The 21,151-nt window shown below is 51.4% G+C and overlaps 1 protein-coding gene across 6 annotated transcripts in view; it reads left to right on the forward strand.

Annotated features, from left to right (window-relative positions):
• Sulf2 (sulfatase 2) overlaps positions 1-21,151 on the forward strand; it is an 81,301-nt gene that overhangs the window by 47,308 nt on the left and 12,842 nt on the right. For all 6 annotated transcript variants that reach the window (XM_021157065.3, XM_085832257.1, XM_021157066.3 and 3 more), the window contains exons 4-7: positions 13,149-13,300; positions 14,156-14,325; positions 18,403-18,553; positions 20,273-20,448. In XM_021157065.3, coding sequence (XP_021012724.1) covers positions 13,149-13,300; positions 14,156-14,325; positions 18,403-18,553; positions 20,273-20,448 — 649 coding nt within the window. The remainder of the gene's footprint in view (positions 1-13,148; positions 13,301-14,155; positions 14,326-18,402; positions 18,554-20,272; positions 20,449-21,151) is intronic.

A 21,151-nucleotide genomic window follows, 5' to 3' on the forward strand; every position in this document is an offset into this window, starting at 1 on the left:
ATCTGTAACCCAGTCTCCAAAGAAGATGAAATCCCTGGAACAAGCTGGTAGAACTGGTGAAGTCTGGGTTCATTTGGGAGACCCTACCTCAGCATATAAGGTGGAGAATAATCCAAAAAGATATCTGACATTAGCCTATACTAATGCTCACACACACACACACAGAGGAATGCACACACATACACACATACTCCATACCACACACACACCACACCACACACAGACACTACACTACACACACACCACCCCACGCCTGCACAATACACCACATACACACATAATACCACACACACACACACACAAACACCACAGGCATACATACACACATTAAAGGGAAAGGGCCAACAGTATAGCTCAGTGGGGAGAGCACTCGCCCAGCACACAGGAAGCCATGGATTTAATCCACATCACTTCATAAAGGTGTGGGGGTGCACACCTATAATCCAAGCACTCGGAAAGTTGAGGCAGGTTTGAGAGTTCAAGGCCAGTTTGTCCTGATAGTGAATCAACAGGCCGCAGAGCCTCTCCCTGATGCTAGCTAGCCTCCCTCCCAGCTAACGAGGTTTTCTGGAAATGAATGGACTCTGTCATTTGCTACAGCTGCCTGAGTCTGGCAGGGGAGGCTGAAGCCTGCATTCAGTTAGAAACTCAACCAACCCCCTCCAGGTCCCCTGCACCCACTGCCCAGCCTTGGCCTGATGCCCTGGGGTCCTCTGCAACCCAAGCTCTCTCCATAGCAACAGTCCCACTCGGAACAAGCAGGTAGGAAAAAGGAGCCTAGAAAGGGCTCAGCCCTCAGTCCTGGTGAGCTGCCTGGCCCTTCTTTCCCCTGGTGACTAGCCAACCACCCCTACTCCCCAAAGAGGACAACAGGGGGTGCCTTGAAAAGCCGCACTCTGATTGAAACCCTCCCCTGGCTGTTCTGAGCTCCTGAGATAAACCCACAGCTCCTTCTCTGTCGGGCTCACCTGTTCTATTCTCTCCTGCCTCTGGCTCTTCTGTTCCATTCATCCGCGGGCCACCTGGCCCTCTCTGTGGTACGGTCATCCCTGCCCTGGCACCTTAGTACTTGCTTCTGTATAAAACACACTCCACCCACTCCCCTGCTGTTGAGAACTTTCCAGAGCCATCCCCACTCTTCCATGGGGAGTAAGTTACCACCCCCTACCCAGTCCTAGTTATACAAAGGTGAGTACCTGAACACCTGCCAGGCAGAGACAGAAAACAGCCATCCACCACTGAAACCTAGTGGTGGTGGGGCTAGGGATGTGGCTCAGTCGGGAGCTGTGTGGAGGGCTCTGGATTTAGCCCTCGGCACCTCATAAACCAGGCATGCTGGCACGTGCTGGACTCTCAGGATTCAGAAGGGAGAGGCAGGAGGATCGGAAGTTCAAGGTCATTCTTAGTGGCACAGCTATTTCCAGAACAGACCCGGCTGCAAGGTGCCCTGCCTCAAAAAAGGGAGAGAGGGAGAGAGGGAGGGCGGGCAGGCAGCAGAGATCTTTCTTAACCAGGGAGGCTGCTTTTCGGCAGCCTCTGACCCTCTGCATCACCTCCATCTTCCTTTGTCTCACTTACCTCTCACATGTCAGCGTCCAGAATGTAACCAAATGTAGCGAGCTGATTTATCTTGTGCTTTGGCAGTTCACCATTCAAACACAAAGAGAGCCCCACGGTAACCGTGTGAGAGCGGCAGCCTTAAGTGACACAGAGCCACCTGCAGTTCTCAAAAGCTCTTGGCCTAGCCTGAGTGGGACTCAGGAGGTTTATTTAACATACTTCCACCCCTGCCTCCTCAGCCCAGACGGTTTGTCTGCCAAAAACCTGCAGACTTCAGGCCTGTGGCCTCTCACACATAATAGCTATAGCAGCCTGGACTTTGTCAAAGGCCACCTTCTTTTGTGGCTCAGCTCCCCAGATCCCCCAGCCTAGTGGCATTGTCTCTGACACTCAGACCAGGAACCCCCCTCAACCCATAGTCCCCAAACCCAATGGCAGCAGGTCAAAGCTACCCAGTTCAGGATGTTTCCAGAACTACAGGTACCAGGGATGGGATCTGAATTCCTGGGTCTACTGATCTTCCGGTTGGTATTTGTTAGCATGCAGGTGACACCGTTATCCAAAATAGCTCCTCTAGGAAGCTGATGAATGGGGAGGTGTGCTTCCTTCCTGTGACAGGATAATCAGAAGTCACACGCACTCCATACGCTGCTGTAAGTTGTGGAAGATGCCCAGAGTCACAAAGGAAGCCAGTTACATCCAAGTGTCTTAGAAACTGGCATGTGTGCCTCTTTCCACATTTCCAGGTTGCATCACTGATGGTGGGCAGGTCTGGTACCAGAAGTGATATTTCAAATATCCATGGTGACTGTCTTGGGATAGGTCACTGGTGCCTTAGTCCAGGTTCTGTCAGTGGAGTGTGTAGGTTTCCCTCAGGATAGTAGGGCATGCTAGTTAGAGGTTAAAGGAAATAAACACACATGAATTCTCCCACCCAAGTTCACAGACTGCCTGAATTCTGGCTCCAACCAGCAGATTAGGAAACCCTCCCTAGAGCTGGAGAGATGACTCAGTGTGGTTAAAGGGACCAGAGAGAATTCAGTTCCCAGAACCCAGGTCAGGCCTGTAAGTCAGCTCCAGAGGATCTGATCTCTACCACAACATTACATTCATGTACACATGCATGCATACACATATATATACACGCATACATACTTACACATGTATACATACAAATATACATATACTCAAATACATGTACACACATAATACATACATACATACATGTACATAGAGACATACAGACATACACAAATACATACATACATGTATATATACATACAAATATTCATATACACAAATACATATACATACACATAATATACACAAACATGCATATATACACAGACACACACATATAGAAATGAAATAATTTTTTTCTTTTACTCTTGAAAGAAAAGAACCCCCTCCCTTGCTTGCTGTGGCACACGAGAATAATCACTTGGGAGGCTAAGAGAGGAGTATTTCAAAATGGGGTTAGCCTGAGCTACGTGGTAAGTCTGGTCTCACAGAAAAGAACTCTCCCTAGAATATATTAGACCCTGTTTTAGTCAGGGTTTCTATTCCTGCACAAACATCATGACCAAGAAACAAGTTGGGGAGGAAAGGGTTTATTCAGCTTACACTTCCATGCTGCTGTTCATCACCAAAGAAGTCAGGTCTGGAACTCAAGCAGGTCAGGGAGCAGGAGCTGATGCAGAGGCCATGGAGGGATGTTCTTTACTGGCATGCTTTTCCTGGCTTGCTCAGCCTGCTCTCTTATAGAACCAAGACTACCAACTCAGAGATGGTCCCACCCACAAGGGGCCTTTCCCCCTTGATCACTAATTGAGAAAATGCCTTACAGTTGGATCTCATGGAGGCATTTCCTCAACTGAAGGTCCTTTCTCTGTGATAACTCCAGCTGTGACAAGTTGACACAAAACTAACCAGTACAGACCCCATAGCCATCTCATGCCACTAGAGTGGCCAGAGTCCTCCATCTACCCCTCGCCTTCCCCCTGAGCCCTGTCCCTGTGTCTTGCCCACATCACGTCCACCTCAGTGAACAACTAGTGCCTCAGCATTTCCACACCTGCTCTCCTTACTCCTGATCAGGCCTGCTCCTGCCATGGTGTCCCTGTAGATTCAACATCCACACATCACACGGCCAAGGCAAAAGGCAGACTCGAAGCCCTGCAGGCTCTTCATTAAACCAGTGCCCACAGCCTCCGTGGCCTGGTGTCTGTAGGGGCTCTCACCCCTCTGCTGCCCAACCACACCCCCCACGGGTTTGAGGGCTTGCTCGTGGGACTGTCATCCAGACACAGGATGCAGAAGAAACAGAACAAGAGAGCCTTTTCCTGCCTCTTGAGCTGATACTCGAGTTCAGTTGCAACAACAAAAAAAAACTGAAACAAAAATTGTAAATTGCTGACAATCCCATGAAGAAACTAAGTCATGAAGGAGAGGCCCCTCGGGGGTGACCCAGCAAACCTCTGGCAAAGCTGAAGAATCGAGCCAGAGCATCTGCAGTAGAGAAGGTCTTTCCAGGACAAGCAGCAGGGCAAAGGACCTGGGGCAGAACAGGCGCTGCCGGACTGAGGGGAGAGCTGGGGAACCGAGTCTGTAACCAGTAAGAGACTGTTACGCAGGGGTCTACAGGCTGACCAGACTCTGCGTTTTGTTCAAGTGTGACATGAAGCTGATGATGGGGTTTGCTAAGTATGGTAGATCTAGACTGGTGGCTTAGAGAGTGTCTCTGGCCACCATGGAGGAGGGACCGAGGGAGGAGGCAGGAGGGCTGAGGAGGGGACTCCAGCCACCTCCAGACAGAGAAACTGAGGGTCCTAGCCTGGACCTGTGCTTTAGACAGAGAGAGCTGCCAGGCTGTGGAGACAGTTTGGGGCCTGAGAAAGAGATTCAAGGTGTGGCCCTTCTGATCACAGCGCTGGGTGAGGAGCAGACTGGGGGCAGATGGGAGGCCATACTGGGAAACCTGCTTAGTGTCAAATGAGTCAGTTTGCAGGGAAATAAGAGCACAAAACCAGAGAGTCCATTGAAACCAGCAAAGCCCGTGCAGAGGCAGCGACAGCTGGAGCAGGGAGCTGCAGTGTGGGGTGACGGCCCCGTTCTGTTCCCCGGAGCCCTCGAGTGTGAAGCTGAACAGTCTGGTTTTGGCAGGCTGGACTTGCCATGTTCTGCCTCATTCGTCACCGACCTTCCCCATTCCCCTGGGGAATGTTGTTTATTGTCATTGGCTGGGCCCTCCATCACCAGTCTCTGCTAATAGATAGATGTGTCTCTCTGGGCAGACGTCCTGACAGTCCCTTCCTTGTCCCAGGAGACTCTAGGCCAAGACCAGTCACATCTGGTTTCAGACAAATGTTTTCAGTTCTTGAAACACACACACACACACACACACATTAAAAGAATCGGGACCCTGGTTTCTTTGGTGTTCTTCCTATGAGCTGACTGTGGCCACACTGGTAACTGTCCCATTGGCTAGGCGCAGTCACCAAGGCAGAGTAGAAGGCTCTTGCCTGAGACTAGCTGGGCCTGCATGCTCTGAGTGGAAACGAGGACCTTCAGACTCTCAGGCCACACCCTTCTTGACTATAGGCCAGTGTGAATATTGGGAGATGTGATTGTAATCCCTTCCCCTCTACCTAACAGTGCCTGGAACATGTACCCACATCGTGACAGACATAACTTCATCACTGTCCCCAGGGAGGTAGCAACACCCCTACTGGCCCCACTCAAGTTCATAGTACCCTGCACACAGACTGCACTCGGCTGACAGACACCCCCCTCCCCTGCACCCCATTCTTGTCACAGTGCTCTTACAGATACTAAAATAGAAAGCCTTTGGGATTCTGGTTTGGTTTGGTTTGGGGTTTATTTTAGTTACTCCGTGTGTGTGTGTGTGTGTGTGTGTGTGTGTGTGTGTGTGTGTGTGTGTGCATGTGCGCGTGTCACATCATGAAGGCTGAGGACAGGGGATGCCTCACAGATGTCAGTCCACTCCATCCCCTGCATGGGTTCCGGAGACTAAGCTCAGGTCATCGAGTTGGCAGCAGATGTCTTTACCCACTGAGCCATCCTTCCAGCCCCCAGAATGCCTTTAGAATACGGTACCTGCCCTTGCGCAGGGCATGTGCATCACGGCCTGTGCGGCCTGAATACCTCAGCCATATCGATCCTGTCAGCTGCTGGCTCATCACATACCCAGTTTTGGCAGGTGCTCACTGGGGTCACAGTGTCCAGATAGGCTTGTGCCCTCTGGACCTGCATGCTTGGTGGAGGGGAGAAACATATAGGAAAGCGGGTGCCTCAGTGGGGTGATCCCAGAGAAACTGGGAAGAAGTGACCCTGAGTGCAGAGGCAAAGGGGAAGGCAGGGTCATCTTGGGTCAGATGTCACATGGAGAAGGGGCAGGTCCGTGAGACGACAGAGGGGTGAGTGTCCAAGGCAGAGGGAGCAGCTGGTGTAAATGTCCTGGGGCGTTTAAAATGCTGGAGGTCTGGACCCTGTGAGCCAAGCACAAGCCACTGTAATGGAGTCAATGGTCTTGAATTCAGAGGATCCTTCTGGCTATCTGTGGATGACTGATTCTATGAGGAGACAAGAGGGGAGGGAGGCTGAAGTATGGAGGTGAGTGGATAAGATGTGCACATGTTCTCTCTCTCCCTCCCTTCTTCCTTCCCCTGAAAGGTCTTGTATGCATTTAAAACAAGCATTCTACCAATGAGTTAAACCCCAGTCCCTAAACTTCTCTCTCTTTGTGGACTGTCTTACCCAGTGGGCTGACATGGGCTCAAAAGAGCCACCAACTTGGGTACAGCTCCTGAACAATGGTTTCCTGCTCGCTTCTTGGGACAGAACACCCCTTTCTGCTTTTAAGGTCTCTCACCTCAAAGTGTGAACCACAGGTGGAAGGTGATTTCCCGGGCTCCAGGGACACAGCAGGGCACGTAGGCTGACAATAGGGACCTCAGCGACCGAGGCACAGAAGTTAGAACCTGTGGCTTGTCCAGGGTTACAAGAAAGAAGGCCAAGAAAGAGGAAACCGTGGGGATGTGGGAGTGAATTGACTTCACAGTATGGAAGGGACCTGCCCACGAATAAGTCTTTAATGAAATGTCAGCCGCACACCGTGTGATTCAGCGGGTCCGCTCCGGAACACTTCGCCTCCTTCGCTGTTATTTACCAGTTTTGTTGAATGTTCGATGTGGGTGGAGGTGGTGTAGGGTGAGCCTGTGCCAAAATTGCTGTTGTCCTTGAAACAGCCCTGTTGACAGCTCTACCCAGATGGCCAGGGACCAGGGAGGGAGGAACGGTCTGTACTAGCCTGCAGGCTGAGCTAGCCCTCCAGGCAGCCCTGCAGCAGACCTCAGGATGTATCTGTCACCATCTCACCTTCAGTAGGTGCCTGGCCTCTTGCACAGCAGTAAACCCTGGTGTTCAGCTGTCAGGAAACAGGGAGATGATGCCCTCTACATGTTCTGCGAGGGGCTGACAGGTCCAAAGTACAGATGTGGTCACTCTGCAGGCTTGCTCTTATCCATTCTGTCACATGCCTCCTGCAGCACAGGGTAAAAGGGGAGCGTGCACACATGCACACGCACACACACACAGCCCTGCACATACATGTGTGCATGCATGCACACACCACACACAGTTACCCTGAGATTCCCATTGTATCCTCCACTGCCCTCAGACTCGCAGCGATGCCTCCCAGGCTCTCTGATGCCAGGCATCCAGCCAGCTCATTTCTATCCCTGATCGCCGCACGACACAGCTTTTTCAGACCACAAACACATTGTTATGAGGCCATTTGAGTTTGTTTCAGAGCTAGGAGAGATAACAGAAGGGTCTGGGCCTCCTGTCAGGCGGCGAATGGCTCCCCAGCAGCCCTTAACGCAGACAAGTGGAGCGAGACAGCCAGGAGGGGAGGCGCTTGCCTGCTTCAAATGTTAAGCCATGGACAGGGCAGAGGGAAGGACTGGGGGCCTGATCCCTCATGGAGGAAGGTGAGCACACAGGTGATTTCCCATACCTGGCGTCAGTTAAACCAGGTGCTAACAGGCGAGAGGCTGATAGGATGCAGATAAATGCTTGTTATGATGATAATTGTAACTTTAGGAACTTACTTGTGTCGTGGTTTTAAGCAATGTACCTGAGCAGCCAGCCTCCGTCTCTCCAGGTTCTACCTCCGAATTCAACCACCAAGGGTCGGAAGTGTTCAGAACCAAGTGCAGACGTGCTGGTCGAGTCTAGATTAGTTTTCTTATCACGATATCCCAGACTAGAGGGCGTGATAACTATCCACAGATCATTATGTCAAACTGAGTGGTCTAAGGAACCTGAGAACCGGCTTGAGTATCTCAGACTCTGCGTGTGGGCCTGTGGTCTGGAAAAGCTGTGTCTCGGAGTGATCAGGGAGTTGGAATGAGCTTCTGATCTCCCCCGGCCCTGGAATCCCTCACACACGTGAGGAACCACTGTTAACAGGCATCCAGAGAGGGACATTATTGTCTCCATTATAGATCAAGAGATCTAAAGAGCCAGGCACAGTGTCTCAGACCTGTAATCCCAGCACTCCGGAGGCTGAGGTGGGAGGATCAAGTGTTCTAAGTCAACCTGGGATACATAGCAAGACCCTATTTCAGGAAGTAAAGAAAGAATAAAAGAGCCGGGCGTGGTGGTGCACGCCTGTAATCCCAGCACTCGGGAGGCAGAGGCAGGTGGATTTCTGAGTTCAAGGCCTGCCTGGTCTACAAAGTGAGTTCCAGGACAGCCAGGGCTATACAGAGAAACCCTGTCTCGAAAAACCAAAAAAAAAAAAAAAAAGAATAAAAGATTTGCCAAGGGCAGAGAGCTTTCACTGCTGGAGGATTACTGCATGCGTTCCTTTAATGTGAGGATTTGGGAGGTGATGGATCTGAAGTTGTTTGTTTGTTTGTTTGTTTGTTTGTTTTTACATTATTTGTGTGTGTGCGTGCACACCTGCATGTGTAGAGGTCAGAGGACAACTTTCAGGAGTGTCTTCTCTCCTCCTACCACATGGACCCTAGGGACTGAACTCAGGTGTCAAACTTGGCAACAAGTGCTTTAACCCACTGCGATATCTTACCTGTCCTGTTTGGAGTTTTTAGAGTTTTGCCGGGCAGTGTCGCTTTCTTTGGGAAAAGGTCTACAGTTTGCACAACACCTCCACAGCCCCTACGATCTGTAAGCTGCCCCTGGGTCCCTATGTCACGGGTGTCCGTTATTTTTTGTCCCACCCACTTCTCTTCACTGACATCATTTAGGATTGCCTCCAGCTAAGGTCCCTCGGCTACCAGTGGCATCTCAGGAGCACTGACACCCCTGTACGTTTCTTGTGCCTGCCGTGTCTCCCTAGAGTCCTCTCTCTGTCACCAAGCTCGCTCTGGTGACATCTACTTTATAGAACATGTGACTGCTCTGACACTGGGTGCCTGAGGCAACACGGCTCTCCACTCGGGAACTGAATGGCTTGTGTAGCAATGTGTCAACCGCAGACTGTGCAGGAAGGGACACACTTGACCCTTGATCCTGATGTCCCGTCCACACAGTCTGCCCTCTACACAATCTGTTTATGCCCTGTGCTGACAGGCTGCACCTCGTAGCAGAGGGCACTTGTAAATAAACTATGGGAGCTAGATGCTTGGGCATCTTTTCAGAGCCAGGAATCATAGGCCACAGTCAGGACGGAATGTGCACATCTCTTCTCCACCGTAACTGTAAGGCCTAGACGTGGCTCACAGGAGCAGCTTGCTACATACCCTTTCAGAGGTTATCAGTCCAGCCCTGCTCCCTGGGGACAGGCATCAGCTTGCACGCTGTCTCTGGCCTTTCCTGACCTGCCATAGTCTTCATCCGATGCCAAACTGTTCTCCCCAGCGCCAGCCCCCAGGCCCCTCCTTCATGGGCATCTCAGCCACCACCGCTCCCAGAGTACAGGTTTTCTAGCTCCAGCTATGATCCGGGCTGCGCTTCTCGCCTTGGCCCTCGCTCCAGCTCGCTCTCCCTCTTGGCTGCAACTCCCAGCCCCCGGCCCACGCTAATCTGTTTCTCCCACCTCTCCTGGTGCCGGGATAACCATTTTAAAAACTGCCCTCGGGAAATCTAATCAAATGAGAGCAAAATCTAATTTGGCACTAAAAGCCTCTGACTGAAGCCCTGATTTCTGGAGCTTTGTGGAGCCTGGATAATAATGCCTTTCTGGGTTTCGTAAAGGTCTAGGACTGGGGAGAAGAGAGGGCGAGAGACCTCTGATATCTCTGGTACGGAGGATGAATGGGCAGGGAAGAGCACCGCTCCCTGAGCCAGCTGGCCTGGCCACACACTGAGAGTTCTCAGCATTTGGAGCACACCAGCATCACAAAGACCTTGGCCTCGATCTTTGGGGATCTCCAGCTGGGGACCCAGAAGAACTGGGAGGAAACCCAGTGCCACCGTGGAGGTTCAGCCAGTGTCCTCCGGTTCTCTCTCTTATCTGCACAGTGAGAGCTGACTCGTACTTGCTGAACAAGCTGTGGCCCTAGGTATCATTTAGGGCATGCCGGGGGCTGTGAACATGTTCCTTCAAGCCTGTCCCCAGCGGTCCACTTGGCTAACCAGGCTGCATGTTCCTGTGCTTACACAACTTATTAAAACAGTGCCACCTGCTGGAGGTCAAGTTCAAATATCTGCGCCTGTGGAACACATTTTAGACTCAAACCCTAACGGAGTGCAGTCTGTAGGTGACAAACCCACACTGGGAATATATGACAAAGGCTGTTGAGCGGAGCAGAAGCCACACATGCCCTGGGGCTGTTAGCATACATCAGCAATTCCATATGCTGTCACTGTGGTTTTTATTGACAGCGGGCTCTGTTTTCTTATTTGTGTTTCAGTGGCTTCAAGTGGGAGGCTTTTCCATCCCTGTGCATATATATTTTTTACTTTGTTTGTTTGTTTTTAATATTTTGAAACAGGGTTTCTCTGTCCTGGCTGTCCTGCAACTCACACTGTTAGACCAGGCTGGCCTAGAACTCAGAAATCCGCCTGCCCTTGCCTCCCAAGTGCTGGGATTACAGGCGTGCGCCACCACTGCCCGGCTTAATTTTATTTCTAATTGTAATATATTTTAAATTTTTATTTATAATATATATGTAAATGTGAGGATATGCTGAGTGTAATTGCCCACCATGGCCATAAGAGGGTGCCAGATCTCCTGGAGAGGCAGTTGTGTGCAATTGTGAGCCACCCAGCTTGGGTGCTGGGAACCAAACCTGGGTCCTCTGGAAGAATATCATGCTCTCACTAGCTAGCATCTCTCCACACCCCCTCTAGTTAGCCCAGGGGGAGGAGTGATGGTGTTCTATTACTTTCTTCCTTGTTGAAGTTCTGAACCAGCACAGACAAGCTCGGGAGCCAGCCTGGATCTGGGAAAGCCACAGTGGAAGGGCCTGGCTTCTTCCTGATGGCATTTGGGCTTCCTGAACGTACGGGGGGGCGGGGGGGGAGGAGAGAGGGAGAGAGGGAGAGAGAGAGAGAGAGAGAGAGAGAGAGAGAGAGAGAGAGCTAGCTCTGTTCTCAAAGGTCCCATGTGGAAGGGCCCAGCACTGTCCTCTGGGCCCAGAGCAGCCCAGCCCCCTCCTGCCTTCCCCTGCAAGCAATTCCTTCCCTATCTCTCTCTCTTATTTTGAGAGTTGCACCAGCACCCACTGGTTGCTCCACAGTCACAGGGCACAGCTCCGATCAGTAATCTCTCAAGTTATCCTACCCTCCTACCACAGACAGTCAAGGTCCTGGGCTGGCCTTGCTCATAGTGGAGTGACTTGGGACCTTGGTGTCCCTGTCTGGAAATAGAAGACTGGGGTATAACCTATGCACAGAATAGTCTGTCCCTTACCCCGGGGAGAAGCTCTGGGTCTCCCCTCCTGGTTAATATAGATTGCTGTGGTTTTATTAATGGCAGGCATCATTGTTGACCAATACAGACACAGAAATCCACTGTGGCCAGATGGCCCCACCCCCGAGGCCACGGGGGTGTGTGGGGTGCTAGGCTCTATGTTTCTGTAAGAAATAAAGCAGGGGTGTAGTGCTAAAAACCTCCAGCCCCTTCCAACCTCATCCCCTCCCTGCACCCACACCCACCAGTTCCATAGATTTCTTCTGCCCAGCTTTTGAATTTATTTAAATTAGATCATTTAAAAATATCACTGGAAAGAGTCTTACAGAATGTCTCTCTATCTGGTCTATGTCTTATACTGTTCACATGCACCCACACTCATAAATGTAGCACAACCTTGTGCCATATTTTATTATATAACTATATTCCACTTCATCCACACATCTTCCAGCTAACGAACCTGTTTCTATTTGCTTTCTGAGTGTGCCACTGTCAGTTGGCCCTGGGTGACTTTTGATGAACAACTGCATGCTGTTCTTTGGAATAAATACTCGAGTTTCAAACGGCTGGATCAGAGCCCATGTTCAAGTTTGACAGAGGACACCAAAGAGATTCCAAAGTGTTGGGCCAGTTGACACCCCCCCCAGCTATTTTCAAGAACCTCAGTTGATCCCCATTCCATCAACTCTTGGGGTGCTGTCAATTTATCTGGGACAGGGGGATACAAACTCTAGAGCACCCCTAAGCCTGAACAAGGGGTGTCTTAGTCACTGCCCTATTGCTGTGAAGAGACACCGTGACCGTAACTCTTATAAACGAAAGCATTTAACTGGGGCTGCCTGACAGTGTCAGATCACCATGGCGGGGAGCACGGCAGCAGGCAGGCAGACATGGAGTTACCTTGGTCACAGTGTCCAAGAGCTGAGTGTTACATCTTGATCCTTAGGCAGCGGGCATAGGGGATGAGACAGCCTGGCATGGGCTTTTGAAACCTCGAAGCTCACTTGCAGCAGCAGACCTCCTCTGTCCGACAAGGGCACACCTTCTAGTCTTTCCAAACAGCTCACCGGCTGGGGACTAAGCATGCACACACAGTAGCCCATAGCGGCCATCCTTACTCAAAGCACCGCTTTAAAAAGGGACGAGCTCTCTTCTCACTGACCTACGGCAGCAGAAACCAACCTGTCTGCTTCCACCACGCTCACGGCCGCAAACCAGAGTCCAGGGCTTTAACATCCATAGGAATCACTGACTTGTTTGTTTGTTTATTTGTAAGACAAGCTGTAGCCCTGGCTGTCCTTCAACTCACTCTGTAAACCAGGCTGGCCTTGAACTCAGACATTCCCCTGCCTCTGTTTCCCACGTGCTGGGATTAATGGCGTGTGTCACCACCGCCTGGCTTGATCTCTTAATTTTTAAAGGACATATTATCTACTGTAAATTGTTTTAGTATTTCTATAGCTGTATTTCAAGTCCCTTGTTTCTTCCCTGTGACCCTACTATAGACTTTTAACTCGTACACATGTACTTCTGTGAGGAGGGGCCCTGGGCTCCCCCTTCCTGCCAAAGGGCAGAGGGGTGTGTTGGTCTCTGGCTGTGAACACCGAAGTCAGTCAGCATCACTGAGGGTTGCCAAGGCCAGGGCTGGCTGCTCTCTTGCTCACCTCTGATCCCCGATCTCTTCCAGCTTTCTTCGGAAAATACCTCAATGAGTACAACGGCTCATACGTGCCGCCCGGCTGGAAGGAGTGGGTCGGCCTACTTAAGAACTCCCGCTTTTATAACTACACGCTCTGCCGGAATGGGGTGAAGGAGAAACATGGCTCGGACTACTCCACGGTAAGCTGTGCACCCCCCAGGCCACCACCACCGCCTCCCGAGCCAGGGGAACCCTACTCTTAGCTCACCCTATGGCCTTGGAGAGGACGCTTGTGCCTAATTAGATGTGTGGGCTTGAGCATCCTCCAGCGCTGCTTCTCAGGTTTCCCATCGCTCCACTGCTAGAGTTAACTCAGATGCCACCTCCCGAAAGAGGCCCCCTCACTGTTCCAGCTAAATGATGTCCCCAAGCCCAGTTTCTGGAGTCTGAACTCCAACATTCAACAGTGACCCAGAACACCTTGATTTCTCTGTGCCTTTGTTTCTAAAGAAGGATTGTTACCATGGCCATTCTCAGAGGTCCATAAACACTCAATTGTGGTATCATTATTCTTTTGCTGCCCCTCCCGCCATGTTCCCGACTCTCTCCTGCTCTCTTTTCCTTTGCCAAACCTCGAGTGTTGTTTCTTTTGTTTCTGTGACACCCTGACAAAAGCAATGCCTACATGCCGGGGCTGTTCGGTTCCCCTCTCTGTCTGTTCAGGCCAGGATTCCAGCCAAGGGAATGGCGCCACCCACAGTGGGCAAGTTTTCCCACCTCATTTAAAGCAATGAGGATAATCCCCTCCACAGAGGTGGCCAAGTCAGTCTCCCAGGTGATCCTGGATCTTGTAAAGGTGACAGTGAACACTGACTGTCATGGCAGCCATGTGTTGTGTTTGCTTCTCTGCTCTCTCCTGCCATCACCTCCTTAAGGGCAGTGACCAAACCATGGTCATACCCCTGTCCCTGATGCCCAGCATAGTGTGCGGCACCTAGGGAGCACTCGGTGTAAATCTCCCAGTCCTCACCATCCTCCCATTTCTCCCACCCCAGGATTACCTCACGGATCTCATCACCAATGACAGTGTGAGCTTCTTCCGAACATCCAAGAAGATGTACCCCCACAGGCCCGTGCTCATGGTCATCAGCCACGCGGCTCCCCACGGCCCCGAGGACTCGGCACCCCAGTACTCACGCCTCTTCCCCAATGCATCCCAGCACATGTAAGCCTCAGCCTCCACTGGGGTTGGGAGGGTCCGTCAGGGCTTAGGGACAATGGGACATCAGCAGTGTAGTTGAACCTTCCTTAAAACGTTCCTGGTTAAAGGACCCAAAAGCTACCATGCCAGCACTTGAGAGGCCCGCACAGGAGGGTCAAGAGTACAAGGCCAGCCTCAGCTATGTAGACAGTTGAGGCTAGCCTGGGCTATATGAGGGGAAGCGATGTGGGGAGATGGTTCAGTTGCTAAGGCACACAAAGATCCTGGGAGACCGGCTGCTTATCAGGTGCGGCTCTGCAGCACAGACCAGCCAGCCTGTCCCTAGCCCATAGCAGATGCCTTCTGGCTGGGATTCATCTCCTCACACTCAGAGGCTTAGCATATCCCCTGTGAGCCTGTGTTTATGTCCAACGGAGCCTGTACAGAGTGCCTGAGAGGGGGATGTTAGGAGAGATTGACTTTTGTTCCCAGTTCAAGGGTCCAGCCCATGATGGCTGGGAGGGCATGGTGGCCAGAGCAGGAGGCAGCTGGTCACATTGCATCTGCAGTCAGGACACAGAGATGAACGCTGACACTCTTATCCATCCGTCCAGGACCCTAGTCTATGGGGTGGTATTTCCCACATCCGGGCAGGTTCCTACCACTTCAATTAAATCTCTCTGGAACCACCCGCACAGTCCTTAGGTGACGGCAAGTCCAGCCTGGGTGCCAACAAACACCATCACAGGGTCCACGGCTACACCAGCTACTGGCCATGGAAAACCTCACATCTTCATGGTGACCCTGGTGTACTAGTTCTCTGTTGCCACATAGCAAATGACTCCAAAGTTTAGCACCATTGAACAAACAGCAAACACACATCAGCTCATGACCCTGTTGCTAGGAGCCTGGGTCAGTGAGCTGACGTCCTGACCCAGATCTTACTTCTAGCTGTATGGGCCTCTCCATCCTTCAATCCAGAAAGAGAAAGAGGCAAAGATGGAAGCCACCATCCTATCTCCCTGCACAGGGCACATACCTCACTGTGCCATCAGAGAAGCCTGCATAGGAGTGTGAAGACCAAAAGAGGGTCATTAAGGCCACCTTTCCTGCTGTCTCACTTAGTGTCCCCATTTTACAGACGAGGAAACACAGAGGTCACCCAGCTGCGATACCACAGAACCTGGATTCAAACCCAGCCCCCACCCAGGCTTTCCACCTCACCACCACCCTGTTAGCTAGTACAGCTTTCTGGAAAATATTCTGGCTTTTCTTGGCCTCAGACTATACCTCAGGCTCAGCAGCGGCACTCAGCAGCCCTTGCTGTGACATTCTGGGGTAGCAAGGACAGGGTAATTTGGACTCCTCCTTAATATCCAGGGTGTTTAATTTTCATTACGGTCAGAATGCGCCACCTTCCCCTCCCCCGGCTCAGCTCTAATGACTTCCTGACAGTGTGCCACCCTTGGAGGAATTACAGGGCATGTTAGCCTTCTGATCCCTGGACTTCAGGGAGAAGCAGACAGGAAATAATGAACCACATTTGGGGAGCAGTGGGCTACCCTCACCCTGAGAGCCCCATAGAGTGTCTGGCTGCCTGGCTGCCCTCACCCACTGCCCTCTACCCTCCTTCCCAGAGAGAGAGGCCAGCAGTGCTCCATCCTGGGCCAGGTTCCTACCAGAGGGGTGTGACATGTGACACTGCCTTCTCCTGCACTGTCCCTTTGAAGTGAAATTACAGACTCTGACAATGAATAGCAAGAGGCTTGCTTGCCCAGAGACTCTCCAGGCCACTACGGTGGCTCTGGGAGGCTCCTGCCCCTGGAAGACAGTGGCTCCTAACAGTTCTGTAGGAGGGTAGCTGGTCCAGGAGAGGAGAATGGTGGCGTGCAGGGCCTTCTGGTGGGCATCTCTCACTCACCAAGCTATCCTGATCCTTGCCCCTGGAGCAGACTTTTTGGGCTGTAACAAGCATTACTGAGCTCCCAACAGCCCTGCTCACTTCCCTCCGTCCTCCCAGAACCCTCCTCCCCCCACTATGCCACACCCATGCAGACATACTTTCAGATGATGAAATATAGACACGTAGGAACGTGGGGCACATAGCACATATACACAGGCATACAAACATACATGTTCAGACACATGCATGGGCATGTATAGATCCATGTACATGGCACACATATAGAGACACACCATACACATGCAGACATATACAACAGTCACAAAAGAACTCACACAGAGACAAACACAGGTAAACACAGTCAGACACACACCACCAAAGCAACCACATGCACACACAAACACACAAGCACAAAGATACACAGAGCCACACATGACTAGGTGAACATACAGCTACAAAAGCTCACAGACCCGCACAGACATGTGCACATACACCTGGCAGCCCTCAGCACTTCTTCCAGCATGTGATATCTAGGAGCAAGCCCTCCCAAGATCTGTGAAGACAGGGGCTGTGATGACATCACAGCCTGCTACTCTGAGGCTCATGGTATAAGGGGTCCCACTGGCCGATATGAAGGAGGTCACCTCTGTGCATCACCTTGGGTAAGGAAAAGGGGTGGCCAACTGAAGGATCTTTGGGGACACCCAGACACTCTTCAGGTATTTGAGGAGCCCAGCCTGGGCCAGGTGACTAGCTGGCTGGCCCAGGTCCTGAGTTAGGATGCAGCTCTCTAGCTTCTGATTCCATAGTCTTCCAGAGTGAAAGGAGTCACTCACTGGCTCCCATGGCCACCCTCACCACCCTCCACACAAGAGCCTGCCAGACAGGCCTCCTAGTGAAGTCAGGGATAGCCATTGCATCCTGGTGTCTAAGTTGGGTCACGGAGTGACTTCCTCATAGTCCAGCTGACAGTGTGGCTCCGCCACCACACAGGCAGCCCCAGCAGCCCCTTCTAGCTCCCTGAGACAAGGAGGCACGCTTCCAAGAATGTTCTACACACAGGTCATGCCCTGGGCCAGCCGCACGCGGGACATGGGCATTTCTCATAATCAAAGACCATGTGTACAGGGAGGGATTTAGCAGCAGGAGGCTGCCTGGAGCTGGGGAGTCTTGAGGCCCTGGCTTCCCCGCAAGCACACAGTAGCAGTTTCCTAACTGTTGGACTGCTGCAAGCTACCATGGTGCCATCTCTGTACAAGACCTTTTGACATGTGACAGAGTACCGAGGTCCCTAGGTAGGGCCAGTGCCCGAGCTGGTGCCAGGGGAGCACTGGCTGTTCTGACAAGAAAACCCGCCCCTCCTCTGCCTCACACAGCCCCATCCCCCTCCCGACTCCACTCTGATTAGCCTGTCTGTCTCGAGCAAGAAACAACTCAACTGTTGACTGTAATTTCAGCTTACTGGGGTAGGGGTGGAACCTGAGGGGACTGGGTGCTCATGTTTTGAGACCCAGTGGATGGCAGAGCGATGTCCTCTTCCAGTGGGTTAGGTTCAGATTTACAGTTTGTGGTTTTTTGTTTTGTTTTGTGTTTTTTGTTTTTGTCTTCCCCAGAGAAGGTGTCCCTCTCTGTTCAAGCAAGCCTTGAACTCCTGACCTTCCCCACTTAGTTCAAAGAGCGACCTAATCACAACTGGAAGAATAATTGTGACAAAGAATCAAAAACATGTCTTGTGTCCCAAAGGTGGACATTCTTGGAATGTGTGGGCCCTGCAGGCACAACTGTGACATACTTAATTTTTACATCTATTTCTTGCTCTCTCAAACCAAGACTTAATGCAAAGAGCTCACCTACCTGCAATCCTCCCTTTACCAGAGTGACAGCCACCTGTGTGCTCCAGGGCTGGGAAGTCAATAAATGCAATGCAGGGGTGGGAAGTGGACCTCCAGTTCTGGGCCTGAGAAGGCTCTCAACTGGAGCCTCTTTGAAAGGGTTGATGAATGAATACCAGAAAGTTTTCAAAGAAAGACTCATGCCAAGCTGCTGGCTTTCTGCACTTGGGGGATTCACGTCCATTTAAGGCTCCACCACCTCCTGAAGGTGGCTCCCTCCCATTTACACCTTAGACCAGTCCACTTGCCCCCAACTGGAGTGAGCTGTTCATGGCACTTGTCTTGACTGCCTTTGTTTGCCACCAGCACACCGAGTTACAACTATGCACCCAACCCAGACAAGCATTGGATCATGCGCTACACGGGACCCATGAAGCCCATTCACATGGAATTCACCAACATGCTACAACGCAAACGCCTACAGACCCTCATGTCTGTGGACGACTCCATGGAGACGGTAGGCCCCACCCCTGCCCCTGCCCCGCCCCCTGGCAAGCCTTTGACCTAATCTGAAAACCTAAGTCAAAGAGCCAAACACTATGCCAACTTGGGAAAGGGGCTTGAAGCAATCCAGAGGGAAGGCTTTTGACTCCTGAAATTTTCCCATGAGCCTTTGCTGTTTGATGAAACCACAGTAGCCTGCTGCTTTTCTTTCTTAAAAAAAGAAAGAGCCAGGCGTGGTGGTGCACGCCTTTAGTCCCAACACTTGGGAGGCAGAGGCAGGCAGATTTCTGAATTCGAGTCCAGCCTGGTCTACAGAGTGAGTTCCAGGACAGCCAGGGCTACACAGAGAAACCCTGTCTCAAAAAAACCAAAAAAAAAAAAAAAAAAGAAAGAAAGAAAGAAAGAAAAAAATGGACTAGAGTCTCATTCTGTATAACCCAGGAAGGTGTAGAACTCACTAAGTAACTAAACTGGCTTCTAACCCATGGGGAGTCTTCTGTCTCGGCCGCCTGAGTTCTAGAATTACATACAAAAGCTACCATGTTTGACTGCTTCTATTTCTATATAAAAAAAAAAAAATCAAACAAACAACAATATCAAAAACCCACTTAAAAGTTCAGTAGCTTTATTGAGCTATAACTCATACACTCAGTTAAAGTATACAACGCAACAGGGTTTTTTGTTTTGTTTTTAAGACAGTCTCCTGTAGCGCAGACTGGCCTAGCACTCACCTCCTGCCTTCACCTCCCACATTCTAAGATTCCGGATGTGTGCCTCGTGCACAGCCCTCACTGACACCAGCTGAGCCGCGTGCACGGCCCTCACTGACTTGCATTCACTCAGAGTTCTGCAACCATTACCACTGTCAAGTTGGAACATTTTCATCCCTCCAGGGGGATTAAACACCTTCCCTTAGCTGTCACCCCGTCTCTGCAGGCACTAAGGTCTTCCTGTTACTCTGGACATTTCATGCAAATGGATCATAAAAATGTGGCCTTTGGGGACTGCCTTTTTTCATGAAAGCACAGTTTTCAAGACATAGCGAAGTCTGTATCACAATCTCCAGGCCCCACAGGCTGGGGAAATCTGACTCCCAAAAGTTGTCCTCCGACTTTCACACACGTGATAGAATATACTACACACACACACACACACACACACACACACACACACACACACACAGAATCATATTCCGCTGTGTGGGCTAACAGCTTACTCAAAGGGGATCCATAGCTATCTAAATTTAAATCAAAATACTATAAAATTCAAATTCCATTCCTTGGCCACACATGACATAGTTCGTGTGCTCCATAGCCACGCTGGACAGTTGCAGACCCTCATGCAGGATTCTGTTTCAGGTTACCAACTCCCACCCAGGCCCTGGCCACATCTAGTGTTGTTTCCTTCCTTCCTTCATTCATTCATGCATGCATGCATTCATTCATTCATTCATGCATTCATCCAAGGTCATTTGTTAAGGGTCAGTGCAAGTGCAACACAGCTGCCAGAGAGCAAAATACAGAGACCCCCACACAGCAAGACCCCTACCCCATGGGAACTGTCCACAGACAAGGGACAGATGTTAACAAGTGTAGGAGACAGGGTAAGGGAGTCAGTCCCGGGGGGCCTTGCAGAGAAGTGGACTTGCCCCAGGCATGGACTAGATAGGAGGTGTGCTGAGAGTGGAGGGCTCCCACGAGGCCAGCCACCTCACCTCTGGCCTCTGTTGCAGATCTATGACATGCTGGTGGAGACGGGGGAGCTGGACAACACGTACATCCTGTACACCGCCGACCACGGCTACCACATTGGCCAGTTTGGGCTGGTGAAGGGCAAGTCTATGCCGTATGAATTCGACATCAGAGTCCCGTTCTATGTGAGGGGCCCCAACGTGGAAGCTGGCTCTCTGTAAGTGTGTCTCCTGTGCCCGTACCCCAGGTCCCAGGCTCACGGGGAGACCTTGGACTCTGCTTGGTCTGAAACTCAGCACAGGTCCAAGCCACGGCCCTTAGGGGCAAGATTCTAGAACAGTTGAACCAGCCATTGTGTCGGCCAGGGTGGACTCCGAGGAGTGTCATACCCTTCTTCTGAGGCAGAAGCCAGGAGCTATGACTCCCATGAAAAAACAGCGAGGTGGGGTTCCGTACCAAGAAATGCCAGAGCCTGGGTGTTGCCAGCTCATGGGAAGGTGCTTTGACTCCCACCCTGTCTGGGTAGTCACTGGTCTGGTGGCTGTTGAGGAAGAGATCTCAGACTTAAGCAAAAAGCCATTGTCCGCTGAGCCTGCTCCTGGTGGCAACACCGAGTAAGCTATCTGCCATCTGCTCTTTCCTCAAGGACTGCGTGGGCCATGGCCTTAGCTGTTCTCCTTGGCCTAACCTTTGAAGTGGCAACCAGAAACAGAAACGCTTAGAGGAGGCAGAGATGAATGAAAGGCTGGCAATCATGGCCGCCTCGTCCCTGTAGCAGCGGTGGGGGGGCGGGGGGGGAGTGTCAAAGTATATCCAGAGGGAGGACGGGGACTTGCACAGCCCATCTTCCACGCCAGCAAGGGAGAGAGGCAGGAGGAGACCGCCAGTGAGACGGCTGAACATCTGTCCACAGAACAGCT

Source organism: Mus caroli, unplaced genomic scaffold (genome assembly GCF_978045245.1).
Source record: "Mus caroli unplaced genomic scaffold, Mus_caroli_1 scaffold_2, whole genome shotgun sequence".
In the NCBI taxonomy this organism is placed as follows: domain Eukaryota; kingdom Metazoa; phylum Chordata; class Mammalia; order Rodentia; family Muridae; genus Mus; species Mus caroli.